Source organism: Haliotis cracherodii, unplaced genomic scaffold, assembly GCF_022045235.1.
Source record: "Haliotis cracherodii isolate W230 unplaced genomic scaffold, xgHalCrac1.p SCAF_10, whole genome shotgun sequence".
Lineage (NCBI taxonomy): Eukaryota > Metazoa > Mollusca > Gastropoda > Lepetellida > Haliotidae > Haliotis > Haliotis cracherodii.
Window position 1 is genome coordinate 30,047,280 of NW_027266265.1, and position 15,164 is coordinate 30,062,443.

General features: G+C 39.8%; 2 protein-coding genes across 4 annotated transcripts; both read right to left on the reverse strand.

Moving 5' to 3' along the window:
* Nucleotides 1-608: 608 nt before the first annotated feature.
* LOC139454282 (divergent protein kinase domain 1C-like) lies at nucleotides 609-7,060 on the reverse strand. Of its 3 annotated transcripts, none has more exons than XM_071235898.1 (4): nucleotides 6,981-7,060; nucleotides 4,381-4,592; nucleotides 1,993-2,865; nucleotides 609-1,180 (listed from the first exon to the last, which is right to left on the reverse strand). In XM_071235898.1, exons 2-4 carry the CDS (start codon nucleotides 4,549-4,551, stop codon nucleotides 962-964), a joined length of 1,263 nt encoding a protein of 420 aa, XP_071091999.1. In that variant the 5' UTR covers nucleotides 4,552-4,592; nucleotides 6,981-7,060; the 3' UTR covers nucleotides 609-961. The 3 variants fall into 3 exon arrangements, with proteins under 3 accessions (XP_071091999.1, XP_071091998.1, XP_071092000.1); XM_071235897.1 differs by having other exon boundaries at nucleotides 6,989-7,055; XM_071235899.1 differs by lacking the exon at nucleotides 6,981-7,060 and adding an exon at nucleotides 6,741-6,807.
* A 2,511-nt stretch (nucleotides 7,061-9,571) lies between these two features.
* LOC139453704 (neuronal acetylcholine receptor subunit beta-3-like) lies at nucleotides 9,572-10,783 on the reverse strand. The gene has a single exon (XM_071235180.1). It carries the CDS (start codon nucleotides 10,781-10,783, stop codon nucleotides 9,572-9,574), a length of 1,212 nt encoding a protein of 403 aa, XP_071091281.1.
* Nucleotides 10,784-15,164: the final 4,381 nt, after the last annotated feature.

Sequence of the window (15,164 nt, forward strand, 5' to 3'; positions counted from 1 at the left end):
ATTCTACCATGACTAAAATGTGTTTTTTTTATCAACTCTTTTTCTTTTGCATGTATTCAGTGCAGGGATGTGATCTGAAGAGGTTATCATTTAACATGGTTTAATGACCATTTCAAATTTGTTTCAAATTAACCAATCAAATTGCATCATATTTCAATGCATGGTAGAATTGACCTTCCATGAGTAATAAACGACCTCATTGTATCAGTTTACTAAATATACACATTACTCCGCAGTATTCTTTGGCCCAAAAATCAAAATTCTGCGGTAAATTTTTGTAATTTCTGCAACAAAATTTGACCATTCTGGACACAATTCTGCAGATTTCAACCTTAGTTTTCATGACTATTTGTAGTTTTGACCTGAGGCAGGCATTTACAAGACGAACTTAATCGCGGCTAGAATAGCTCATTGAAGTGAATCTAGCGATTACTGGTGTACAGACATGCACTTTCAGTAAGCAATAATACAAAAGTCAACTTCACTTCAAAACAAAATAAATATCTGTTTACAAATTTGAAACCAGCTTTTGACTCACATGATAAAATTCTGCAATGCATTTGACAAATTCTGCAGCTGTTTAATGCAAGTTTCTGCACCAGTTCTTCAAGGTAGGTACATTTCTGCACCAATTCGACATTTCTGCAAAATATTCCATGACTGCGGAATTGTGGAATACAACTGGGGCTGACTGTAAAGTGGCCGCATGTACTCATTCACTGCATAGCGGCCATTTGTATTCATGCACTGCATAGCAGCCATATGTATTCATGCACTGCATAACAACCGTATGTATTCATGCACAGCATAGCGGCCATATGTAATCATGCACTGCATAGCGGCCATATGTATTAACAGGTGATCATGGTGAGTGTTAAATGGTGTGTTAAATAAGCCTAAGTCAACCTTATCCTTGACTTCAAAGTGGGACTGAGGGTATTTGAATAAGCATGGTAATCTGCTAACTCTGGCTGTCAATGCTGTTCTGTAGAAGGTTATATAGGCGCCAGTACAGTTCCTCTGATGGTTTTTGGACAGGGATACCATCTTCGGAGGTCTGACTGAAAGCACATTTGTCCAGGATTGATTTGAGTTGAGCCTTGATGGCACGAGGGGGATTCCTTAGTAGACCTCCGACGGAGTCCATGAGTTTGCCAAGGAACACATCCTGACACACACTCTGGAAAATAAAAGCAGAGCAATATTTACGATCTCACTGATGGCAACCAACATACCAACTTTCATCACTTTATTGTCCATCAGGGGCGGAGGGGTAGCCAGGTGATAAAAGCGTCATGCCAGAGAACTGGGTTTGATTTCCCACATGGGTATAATGTGTGTAGCCCATTTCTGGTATCCCCTGCTATGATATAGCTGGAATATTGCTAAAAGTGGTGTAAAACTATACTCACTCATTCACTTAAGTCCATAATCAAGCACTTAACAGACACATCTTATTCACACTGGTAACTTATACACACTGGTACAAATATTAATCGTTCATATGTTTTTTGATAATAACCTTGAAATGAACCTATTACCCTGTACACCAAAGTGACCTTATAAGTTGTGGCAGTATCACTCCGGGTGTTTGTGCTTCTATGTATCTTTTAGGTTTTATACCATGTGCCATAATTATATTTGTGAGTGAGTGAGTGAGTGAGTGAGTGAGTGAGTGAGTGAGTGAGTGAGTGAGTGAGTGAGTGAGTGAGTGAGTGAGTGAGTGAGCGAGCGAGCTAGTGAGTGAGAGTGAGTGAGTGGGAGTGTGTGTGTGTGTGTGTGTGTGTGTGTGTGGTTTACGCCGCTTTTAACAGTATTCCGGTTATATCGCGGCGTGTCAGATTAATGTGAGAGGAAAGCCCCAAAGTGACGCGTGTCTCAGAGGTTTACCACTTCGGTTCCTAAATAAGCCGAACTGCTGTGATGCAAATGAAATACTGCTTGAAGCAGCGTTAAACTCAACAACTCTCTCCGTGAATTAGCACCACTCACCTGTAGGTTGTTGTTGATGCGCACCTTGGCGCACTGACCCGTCCCGGGATCACACCATCCACGGCAGTCAAAGAAATCACACTCCTTGTTCCGGGAACAGTTCCCGAAGGCTAGCTCATCCATCATCTTACTGTCATAAAACACTGTGTCCGTGTCAATCAGTTTCACCTGACCAGCCTCCGAAACCCCAAAGTTCTCTCCCTTCACATCGCACAAGTGTACAGGCTCATGCATATCCTCTTGGATCGACCATAAAATACCCAGAATGCTCTTGGCCACCCTGGCTCTATCAACCCAGGGGAGGTTCGTGAACTGAACATCATGTCCAAGCATCTCCCCTGGAGGGGCGTACTCCATTAGATACAGCGGCCCACAGGTCCCATAGATGTGTGGCATAAACTGATGTTCCTGATTGGCTCTCATCATCAAATACTCCCACTGACGAACCAATGACCATATTGATCTTGCTAGAGCAAACTGGCTGCTTTTATCATTTTTGTTATAATAGTCTAAATAATTGTCTTTCCACATGAATGCTATTGGGTCCGTTCCTTCTGGTAAGTTCATATGTAGGTCCATTTGCAAAGTGTCTTTAATCATGGTCTGCAGTTGATCAATTGATGGACCGTTTTTCTCTTGATCTTCTCTTTCGAAGGAGAATTCCTCATTCAGAAAGTCGGAGAAGTTCTTGTGATTTGTTTTCAGGACTGCGCTTACTGTATCTCCTTCTTGACAGTAGTCATGGCAACGGACGATGAAAACTCGCTTTCCTTGACGATAGTTTGTGCATTGTTTATATTGTATTGTTCGGTCATTGTCACAAAGATGAGGGCACAGATCGCCAACTATACGCTTGTCGTGGTACATCTGACACTGAGGAAGATGGGAAGTAGGATAGTCATTATATAATAATATTATCCATGTGCAGAGCTCCAGATAAGCTGTGTATCTGCGTAAAATATGCATCAGAAATGCAGAAATACGCAGTAAAATAAAATCCAAGCATATCAAATACGCAACGAACATTACAGATACGCTACAAAAATAGAACTTATGATGCGTATCATCAAAATATTGTGAAGTAACCCTGCATATTTGATTAGCAAATCAGCAATTTATTTTGAAATTATAAACGGGAAGTCCGTCAACCTTGTTTGATAGGCATTGCTTAGAAGTTGGCGGTTGACAAGATAGACACAATTTTATCGATAACAACTTCTTTAATATGGCTTCTAGCTATGTGTTTTCTGTCCATCGTGTTGTGATAGCATCATCCTTGTTGTGACACTCACCTATGTTATCCCACCCATGTATGCCCTTGTTGTTACTGTTAATCCTCTACTGTTAATCCTCCACTTGCTATATATATTCTGCACTATGTCCCTCATTCAGTCTTGCTTGACAACGGTATAAGGATCTATACCGAAACGTCGCTTTTTACAGTATTAAAGAAGTTGTTATCCATAAAATTGTGTCTATCCGTCAACCTTGCCAAACTCCACGATGACAGTTACATCATGATCATTTGCCATCACACTTTCTTGTGGAAGTATCGTGGTATTTTTGAGTCCCATAAAGCTCAAGAAACCACATGACAACAGTTTGCAGGGACTAAATGAATAGTGTTTTTAAATATTTAACTTAAATACCCACATGTGTAAAAACTAGTGGGTAACAGAAATTTGAATACCAAGATAGAATTACTGATGATTTTTAAATGCATGGGTAAAATACCCACAACACTAAAAGCTTATCTGGAGCTCTGATGAGAGTAGAAACATTGAGTGTAATAATTTTCAGATATTTTTACATGTGCATATTGGTGATTTTGTATGCTGATTGCTTAGTTAAAGCAATATTCACACTGAATCATTGTTGACAACATTAGGGACCAGTCATTAATTATTGGGGGAAGTGGGTCAGAGGGAAACAGGGGAGGGTCACTAAAAACTATAACAATTTCTTGGGGTGGGTCATAAAAAAATAATACATATATTTTTGAGGGTCATGAAAAAAATGGACAAAAAAAGCTGTGAATAAGTCATAAAAAAGCCTGCCACAATCAAAACACATGCAAAACTACTAAATTCACAAAAGCTTAAGCTTAAAAGTGTGCAGAATTGAGTGCAGAATTTTCAAAATTTGGTTGCGGAATTTACAAAAATTGACTGCAGAATTTTTTATTCTATTTTTGTCCATGGAATACAGCAGTATTTATGATCAAAGCACCCAGTCAACAGATCAGTTAAATTCTGATAGTATTCTCTGCTCCCTGGGGGGCATACCAACCCAAACTACCCATCAACCATTCACCTACTATCCGTTGCCAGTTGTGTGTAATGTCTCAGATGTGAGTATGGTGTATCGTGTGACCTACATTATACTCACATACTGTTGAAGCACCTCCTTTGACTCCTGCTCGGAGCATTTCATGTCGCGGATGATCTCGTGGACGACCTGGGCTAAGTAGAAGCATCCCAGGAACAGCAGCAGCAGCACACAGATGATGAGAAAACGCTTCGGCCTTCTGCATCCCAATCCACACGTTGTCAAACGCATCCTACCATCAGCGATGTCCTTCTATCTCGTTGTCGTGGTGACTGGATCCAAGTTAAATTTCAAATTAAAAGATGAATAAATTATGCCTTTTAACATCATGATCAATTATTTGGTTTAAAAAATATCTGGCCCAAAATTAGTACAGCAGGTGGTTGTAAAATATGTTTCCAAAATTCATCTTTTAGATTAGTGTTGGTAGTCAATGGTTTGACAAAAATTTCAGCAGATTCAGTCATTTTCAAACATTTGCAGAAAAATTGAGGAGACAATCAAAACATGTATCAATAATGGTTTTGATTGGTTGCTTAATAGCTAAAGTGGTTTCAGAACAATCTCATTAAAATCAGATCTAAATTCTGGCTGCCGCTAAAAAGATCTGAGGACATCCCATTACGGGTCACGTCAGAACGACCTTTCGCGAACTTTGACCAACCACTGAAATGACAAACATCAGCCAGTCAGAAAGCAGCTTTCTCGAGTTTTACGGTACTCGTTTCAACCTGGCAACATCCATTTCAGAATACACTTGAAAAATATGTTGGCACAGTTCTCGATTAAAATTTTGAAAACTGAACAAATGAACATTCTGGAATGTCTAATATATGGTTGAAATTGTATGACAGTACTTTCCATGTACTGTGCAACGCCTCCTCAGTTCAAATGTTAGACCCACGGAAGCGCGAGATAAACGATAATTTTGATGGAATCAGTCATACGGGACATTACTGTCGTTCAGATCACCCCGTGTTTACTTTTTCGAGGTTGCATGATGAGAAAACACATTCTGACTGTCACTTTCATGATCTGGTAAGCGACGCTTTGATTGGTCGGATTAAAGATTGTTCTGACGTGACCCGTAAGGGGATATCCTCAGATCTTTGTTTAGCGATAGCGAGAACTAAGATCTGATATTAATGAGATTGGTTTCCGAAATGTTAATGAATCATCAGCATGATCAGTGTTTAAACAGTACTGGTATTCTCCTCCAAAGAGATGAAAAGGACCTGATACTAGGGCTGGGACGAGTCCAAATTTACTACCCTTGTACCCACAAACCCCATTACCCAACCATACCCAGGTACCCGCAGTAGGTCTCAAGGGATGTGTACAAAATGTCCATTTGGGCATAGTTTGGCTGTAGCCCTGGAGAGGATGGAATGGGTGCATAGTCGGAAAAAAACATTAGAGACTTGTAGTGAAAAATGGAGTTCTAGATATTTTTGTCATTAAACAATATATCACGTGACAGGTCATAGCAAAAACAGTACCAATTGGCGAAATGTAACCTTGCCTAAAGTGAAAACACTATTGCCTGGTTAAAACAGCAACATATTCTTTTTTACCTTGGTACTGAAATACATGAAATTAAACTCACATGGTCACTTGCAAACACAAATAATTGTGAAATGATAAAACAAGATAACAGACAGTGTCCCGGCCCAAGGAAAACATATACTACAACATAACACAGTAAAGCATGTATACTACTACATAAATCATTCTTATCGTTAATAAAAATGGAGGGGCTGTTTTGGCCCGACAATCAGTAGCCATTTTCGCCAAATGAGGTGTCGTTTTCCCCTAAAAATCAGCGACATTTTGCTGAGATGAGCCTGCACCCTACATGACTAACCACAGGTCCGGGTAGTCCTGTGGGTACCTGGGTCCTTCTCAGTACCCACCCGACCCAAGTACCCGAGTTACCTGTCCCAGCCCTAACTGATAGAAATATATAGGGTTCAAGGTGTAATCCAGCAGTTTTAATTCCTGGTAAGCTAGCCAAGATTACCCCAACATAGATATATTGATAATAAGAAGAATGTCATGGATTTGTGATGTAAATTCATTTGAAGAAAAACAGGAGCCAGTTTACAAAGCAATCAGGATAAGAGAATCATTAAAATTACTTTTGAACATATTTTGCTTTTTGACATATGTTATTCAGACCCCTCAGGGTGTTCACACTTCCCACGTTATAAAGTAAACAAAACATGATTGAGGGAGCGTCAAATGTAGACTCATGACAAAAGTGCCCCTAACCCTCCTGTGACCCCTAATAACCCTCCACCCCGGCGAATTCACCGCATCTCGATTCTAAGATTGAGCATCACAAGACCCTATTCATAAAATCAATAGGACAAATTCATAACATAACTTGATGTGGAAACAAGTGATTAAATTTGACTTACTTGCAAATAACACTTGAAAGCGACAGCTGATACACTTGTGTAAATCAAACGTTTACAGTATCAAATCTATACCAAAGTATTTGAATCGGTAAAGTGTCGGAGAAACTGCAGAAAAAGACTACAACAGGGGTAGCTGAAAGTCTTGCTCAGTTTCAGTGATGTGTTTGACTGGCATGCATCGCAAGAACACTTTTGTCTTGAGATATTCCGACGAAACCTTGAAAGAGCATTGTGACAAACCTGCATACCGTTTCCATGGAATTCTCACACCTCCTGCACACGACCAGGCAGCTGTTTCCTCGCCTTTCACAACACTTCCTTATTTACATCGAGCACCAGGTATGAGAGTTATCTCCCCCTGAAGTAAAAGCGGCCCATCTGGACCTGCTAACCGTACTGCTTACGAACAGCAAGTTTCGTTGGTTAATTTATCATAAAATTGTTTGGAGATGCAACAAAAATAAATAACCAGCCTAACAATGTGAATAACACTGTGTCAATAATAGACAGGAAGCAGCCTGTTTCGAAAATATAAACATAATCGTTGAATATATAATATATTTCTCATCCTTGGATTGTTCCAAATACTAATTGAACAAAAAGAGACAATGTTTCTATTTTTCTCTCTTGCAGTTTGTTTTATTGTTACTGGCACTGCAAGACATTTAATCATATACTATTTATAACAAAATAGAGACTGTTAAGCGCACTTTATTGTGTGAAGTTTAGCGCTATATAAGCTGCATTATTATAAATATTGTCAAGATCATGATTCGTATCATTGTTTATTATCATTAAGTCTAGGCATTGTTAAATATCACTCACTGTGTGTTACAGTCTGTTGAAAAAATAGAAATAAAGAGCCCTTTAAAAAACGGCGTGGCATGTACACATCATCGCGTCAATTGACAATGTATACAATGTACCTTTTGCCTAAACTGCTTACTTCAAGAAATGATGAAAATCAAATCAATTTGTAAAGAGGAATTATGGAAGTGAAATGTCTCGTCAACATTCGTGTTTTAGGAAACCAAATCCGCGACTCCATACATAACATTATGTATTGTGGAAACAACGCAAGCTCGGAGGTTCACACAGTTTAACCAGCGCTTTTAAATCGTTCACACTTCAATGAACCCATGCAAACTGACGTTCAATTCTTAATTGTAGAGAGGAAATATTGAAGTGAAATGTCTCGTCAACATTCGTGTTTTAGGAACCCAAATCCGCGACTCCATACATAACATTATGTATTGTGGAAACAAATTCCAAAGGTTTTCATTCACCATGCTCACTTTACCAGATTGAGGCAAGTGTAAATAAAGTGTAAAAAAATGTATTTGACTGTTAGACTCTCTTCTATACACTACTGTTAAATATCATGATATTTCTATTATCTTCATTCCCTGTATGTGTGTAGCAGAATGTAAATAGTGTGTATTTTAACATGCGTATTTTAAACTTAGTTAAATAATAGCTCCTTAAACTAACCCGAGCACTCTCTACTAATCCTTAGGTACATATATATAGTTATGTAAGGTCTTTAGTGATATGGTCCAGCCACAGCTTGGCCATCCCGTGAAGATTCCGGGTTAGAACAGGTCTTCAGCAACCCGTGTTTGTCGTAAAAGGCAACTATGCCTGTCGTAGGAGGCGACTAACGGGATCGAGTGGTCAGGTTCGCTGACTTGGTTGATGCATGTCATCGATCCCAATTGCGTGGATCGATGCACATGATATCAGTCACTGGATTGTCTAGAGTCGATTATTTACAGACCGCCGTCATATAGCTGGAATATTGCTGAGTGCGGCGTTAAACAACAAATAGTAACACCATTAGTATCTCCAGTTTCAATTACGAAGTATCAATTGTTAGATTGTTATTGTCCCATCAACAAAAGCCATTTCTAATGCATCTTCTAAATGCACAGTAATGGCTTTTCTGCTTATCATTTAAACCATGTCAATTTATGTACCATAGACCATACAACGAGGTTAACTATATCATGGTTTAGGGAACTTTAATAATTACTTAAAACAAACAACACAAATTACACATCTGCCCATAAATATATAACATAATAGCGAAAAAGATTCATAGAGAGTGGCGTAGATGTTATGTTATTGATATAAACATTAATATTTGGTCATAATGTTTCGTAACAAATGCAATGATAAATCTCATGCCAATAATCATATTTTCTGGTTCTCCCACGGAACGGAACTCTGCAAAGCGAACATTTGAAAGCAATTTAAGGAAAAAAGTAAGTAGCGATATCTTACACTCCACCTGAATAGGAAACCAAACACATCCCTTAATAACAAATGCAGTAAACAAAAAGTAACGAGAAGTGTCATGTCAGACAATTTGTCTCACGTTGTTAAAATATCAAAGTGAAGAAATAATCTGGAAATAAAACAAACGAAAATAACATATAGTGTCAAGGATATTGAAGAAACAATGTATTAAGCTTTAAATGCAAGGAAGCATTGATGTCAGTGTGCAATGAATATATTATCAAATATGCGTGAGGATATTTTCAGATTTCACGCCATCATGTATCAGAAGGTGTCATATAATTTGTAACAGTATCATGAGGGGTAGATGTGGTTTTATTCGTCCTGCATTAGGTGTTACGCCACGAGCCAGACGCATAAAACGCCATGTACCCCGAGATATACTGCTACAACGCATATATCTTACTGACATGTTTTAATATGACATTGTAAAAGAAAAAACTTTGTGCAATGTCACGTGACTTTGGTTGACTTGGAAAAAGCGTGCGTCTTTTTGCTTTGAAGCGGGATCTGTGTCACTTTCACGTACACATTTATCCAAAAATGAGACACAATAAGCCCACAATGGCGAAAACAGTGAAACATACAAAGAAAACACAATCCAGCTTTCTGTCCAGTGAAGGGATTCTCTTTTTTGAGCAATTCATTGTCTCTCCATGTTTGCGATCCGTATGCACATTAGGGGTCTCAGCAGTGATAGGACTAGCCATGGCATTCTGGAGGCAATCCTGAGGCACAACCTGTGTCATCTTTGCACCGCTCTCCTTCCTGTTCATCTGGCAGTGGTAAACGTTCTGTACTAAGATGGTGGCAGCGATGGCGAGAAAACCTTCAATTTGGATTGCGACGAGGTAGAGAGAGAGGTTAGAAACAGTATCAGACGTTGACGGCATGGAATCGTGGATCAGATTGAGGAACAGTGCGTTTGACACAAACACAGCCATGAGAAAGCCCATCTTCTCCCCCGAGCTAGCCGGCAGCAGGAAAACGAAGCTGTTCAGGAAAGATAGTAGGCTCATTGGGAAAACCAGGTTCAAGATGTGGAACAAGTATTTTCTGGACAGATGAACGTAGAATATTGCACCCTGGAATGTACCTCCATTGGCAAAGGTTGATGTTGAGGACGTAACGTTGACAGTCTCCCACTCTCCATTAGTGTCTACCTTCAAACCATGAGTGAAAAAATTGACGGATGGATGCAGGATTATGTCATATCCCATTCCTGGGGTAAATGTCATTGGACAAATCTGGCTATCAAATGGATATCTTGAGAGGAAGGTCTTGCATATCACTGAAATCGTCATGACATTGTGCCAAGACACTGAGCCGTCACTTTTCAACTGAATGGGCATCGTTGTCCGTAAGGGACCGTCATCAAAAGCCTTGTTCACCAAAATCACATTAGGCTGCCATACCTTGTCTGGAGATATCTCTATTTTACTGATGTCCGAATAGTCAGATGTATTCCAAACTAGAGCCATATCTTTCCAATGCATTATCACATTGGCTCCCAGTGTGAGAACTTGGTTTGTATCAACCAAATCATGAACCTGCACTGGCCCGATTGTAATAGCCACGTCAATAGCACTCGTATGTGGATATACCGGTGGTAATTCTGGATCTAAAAGAGTCTCAAGATGAGACTTGAGGGTCTTCAGACTCTGCCTCCGGTCAGCTTCAACATCAGTAGCACTGAGTGACACAAGAGATGTAGCCACAAGGAATGCGAGTGTAATGCAGCTCATTTTCAACACAACCTCCGTCTGTATCACTCAAAATTACACGCAGTATTACCTAACCACACCTTGCATTGTGGACCGTTTCTTGGAGATGTGCACAAAGCTTATCCATGGAAGGACGAACTCTGATATTGAATATATATATACTATTGTGAGGTGGGTTGGTGGCAGTCATTGTCCCATATATTAAAGAACCCACTTAACGCACTCCACTATCCTTGTTTGATTTTGAAACGATTACCTGTACAAAAGGGGGAAATGGAATGTAAACATAATTAACTATCAATAAACTAGGTGATGCAACTGGATTTAATGTGTAAGTCTCAATTACTATTAGAACGTATTTACATGGATTGTCCTGATTTTCAACGCTGATACCATTAGTTGATTAGACTGTATTGTCCCAAGGGGTGTTTTATAAGACTATTCATATACCGTGTAAAATGATCCAAATATGTGTATTTGTTTGTTTTGTTTGTTGTTTAATGCCACCCGCAGCAGTATTCAGGCTTTCTTGTTTGATATTGTGTACAATAGCTGATAGCACTGTGTTATCACTGAGATGCTGCAAACATAGGTGGAGTCATTCCTTCGTTATCAAGTTCATTACAACTTGCTTCACTTCATCATTAAATGACCGCTTCCGTGGTCTAGTGGTCTGCACGGAGAGCGGATGGTCCGGAGTTCGATCCCTGGCCGCGTCATACCAAAAGACTTTAAAAGATGGTACTTGTTGTTACCCTGTCTGGCACTCGGCATTAAGGTGCTAAAACAAGGACTGGTTGGCTCGGAGTAAGTATACTGTGTCTGCGTGGGGTATTCATGTTAAACTGCGGCATGGTATCTCAGTGAGTTAGCACTATAAATCGGCATCAGTCCGGACCAGTACAAGCAGCCACACACACACGCACGCACGCACGCACGCACGCACACACACACACACACACACACACACACACACACACACACACACACGTTTGTGCAATAATCTTGGACGCGACGTTAAACCCAATTTCACCTCAGCTCACCTCATCTTTAAATAGTTTGCTGTTATGTTTTTTAGTACCGTTAATGTTTTCTTGTGTCCATGCATGTATGATTTTTCTCTTGTCTTCATCAGTAGTAAAGCAAGCAATCTGGCATGGCTTCACTGATCTCTGTTTGAGTAAATTCTTCTCCAGTTACATTTTATATTTCTTGAACAAACAGCCCAGAACAGAAAACAACCCGCCGTGTCTGTCTTGTGCAACCAACAGCCATCTATCGATCGCTCAGGTTTCAGTTTTTCTAGCAACTGAAGCGCTACATTTTCTTGTCGGAGGATTGGGTGTATCACTGATTCCGAAAACTGCCCTTGCTTTATTGATTCTGCAAATCGAGTAGTTAGGATATCGTAATATACTTCGGAGACATAGATAAGGTGGAGATGATAATCAATTTTGCTTTCCTCCACTGTTTGTGGTTGCACTCGCTCATATATGAAATTGTCACTGCAGTGAGTCAGCACAAATGTTGGACTGATGTCATACATATAGAAAACTAAACGAAAGCGAGTTTAGTATTTTATTTATTACTTGCCGTTTAAAACTTGCATGTCCAGGTATTGGGAAGTTATTGATAACCTCAGCCCTACGATAACTTTTTAGAAAGTAACCCTGAATTCTTAAGGTGGGCCGTTGCATGGTATTGAATTAATGTGTCAACTTTTGACATGTTTGAAGTATTGTTTTGTTAAACTCAATTGGATTATGCTGTGACGTGGATCGCGAAGATATCTGCCTATATTCACACACGACATTGAAATTCTAAAAAAAATGTTTTAGACAGCAAGTAATAAATCAAATACCTATTTAATGCAAATCGTGAACTCAAGAAGCTGTCCAAAACAAACTGTTCAGCTCTGTCCGCCAGTGCAAGTTTGTACCCCCTTTTTCTATACTGTGAACCCAGCACAAGAGCTGCTGTTGTTTTGCCTTCTCCTGAAGCACCACATATGGTTACATTTCCAGGATATTTGTCCACACCGAGGAAGCTGAACTTTGGCATGTACGTTTCTCTTTATGATTACGGGGCAAGGGTGTCCAAGTCGTCTAAGGCGCCGCGATTCGCTGTGCAGAGATGCGTATATTTAGTAAATAACAAACAATTGCAACTTACCTATCGGGAGATGTGTCTTATCACAAGGGAGTGTATCGTTACAGCCATAACGAATTTAATGTGATCATATCATTATGAATAAGGTCCTATTGCAATCGGGTTTGGAACTTATATACCAGTGACGATGAATAGTAAATGAAAGGGTTCAACTTAGTGTGACAGGATTATCGATGCATGTAGTAGTAATAATGTATGTGTATCTAATCACTTGCATCTACTTGAAATATACAGCAGTGATGATTATCACAGATACATATAAGACGTGATTTAAACTCAAAAACAAGATTGTTTCTTTATATCCTGAATGTATATCTTACTTCCAAAGAGTAAATATAATTAATTTCTATTAGGCATGGCTTTGTGTCTTGTTAGATCATGGAAGTTAAACTAATCATATTATTAATATCATAATGATGACGTAAGCTTGTAGTCACATTATTTCTTTAAAAACTTTATTTTCGTTCTACATAATATCACATCGTCTTTTCGTCCTTCATATTGGTGTCCATGTTGGATTTAATGATATTTCGGCCCTTGCTAGAAATACAAATACCAACACAAAATTACTACTTTTTGTGGCTAGTGGCTAGTCTTTGGTTATATTTTGAGTCATTTAAAAATAGAATGGCGTCAGACATCTCTGCGATAGAGGTAACACTTAATGTTGGCTTCGGGTGTTTGACTCATGTTATATTTTAAAGTTAGTTATGGACTGAACTAGGTCATGAAATTCGGCTCATTTACTTATGCTGTGTTAGATGAAACGGTAAACACAACCGGGTTTGGGTCAGCGAAATATCTTCTGAGGTGATGAGCTCCATCGTCTCTTCCTCAGGGTCATCCTCCTGTGTCAATCACACACTTGTGAGATCACTTGAACTGGCCATCTTAGCTTTAGTTATTTACATACCTATGCAGGGGTGATGTTGTCACTTTCAGGTCCACCTTAACAAACAAGCAATTTTCCATGTAACATATACATGGACCTATAGAAAATAATACAGTGCGACGGTGGCAGCATCGGGATTGGCAACCGGTGGTCTTTACGGACGAAAGCATGTTATGTTAGTTTAGAGTTTATGACAGACAGCGTGTTTACCGTCGCAGAAGTGAACGGACAGCTGCTAGCTGCGTTCAAGAAGTCGTTCGGTGGAGGTGGCGTTAAAGTGTGAAGTGGAATTTGTGCAGACCAGACAACGCCACAGGTCGCCATGAATGGAAACCTCAATGCGCAACACTTTAGAGATGACATCCTACGTCCAGCAGTGCTGCCCTATCTCTAGCAACAACCCCGAGGTGTTCTGCACCGACACCACAACGCCAGGCCCCACACAGCTCGTATCGTAGTGGACTTCCTTGCCAACAACAACATTAACGTCCTACCGTGGCCGGCATGTTCTCCTGACTTATCACCCATAGAACACCCCTGGGACGTCATGGACAGGCGAGTTAGTGTCCGACCACACCCTCCCGCCAACAGACAAGAGTTGATACAAGCGCTACAAGATGAAGGGAACCGCTTGCCACGTGACCTGATCAGACTTTTGAGTCTTTGTATGTATGGAGGCACGGGGTTGCCAACATTCGGTATTAAAGTGACAATTTTTGTGTCTGTGACAATTTCCGTGTTTGAATGAATTACAGTGAAAATCTGGCGTCAGTAACACCAGACCCGTGAAGATCCGGGGTAGAATAGGTCTTCAGCAACCCGGCCATGCTTGCCATAAAAGGCGACTATGCTTGTCGTAAAAGGCGATTAACGGGATCGGGTGGTCAGGTTCGCTGACTTGGTTGTTGCATGTCATCGATCCCAATTTCGTAGATCAATGTTCATGATGTCAATCACTGGATTGTCTGGACTCGGTTATTTACAGACCGCCGTCATATAGCTGGGATATTGCAAGTACGGGGTTAAACAACAAACAAACAGTAACAACATTAGTATCTCTCAGTTTCAATTACGAAGTATCAATTGTAAGATTGTTATTGTCCCATCAACAAAAGCCATTTCTAATGCATCTTCTAAATGCACAGTAATGGCTTTCCTGCTTATCATTTAAACCATGTCAATTTATGTACCATAGACCATACAACGAGGTTAAATATTTCACGGTATAGGGAACTTTAATAATCACTTAAAACAAACAACACAAATTACACATCTGCACATAAATATATAACATAATAGCGAAAAAAGTAACTGTGATTCATAGTTATGTTATTGATATAA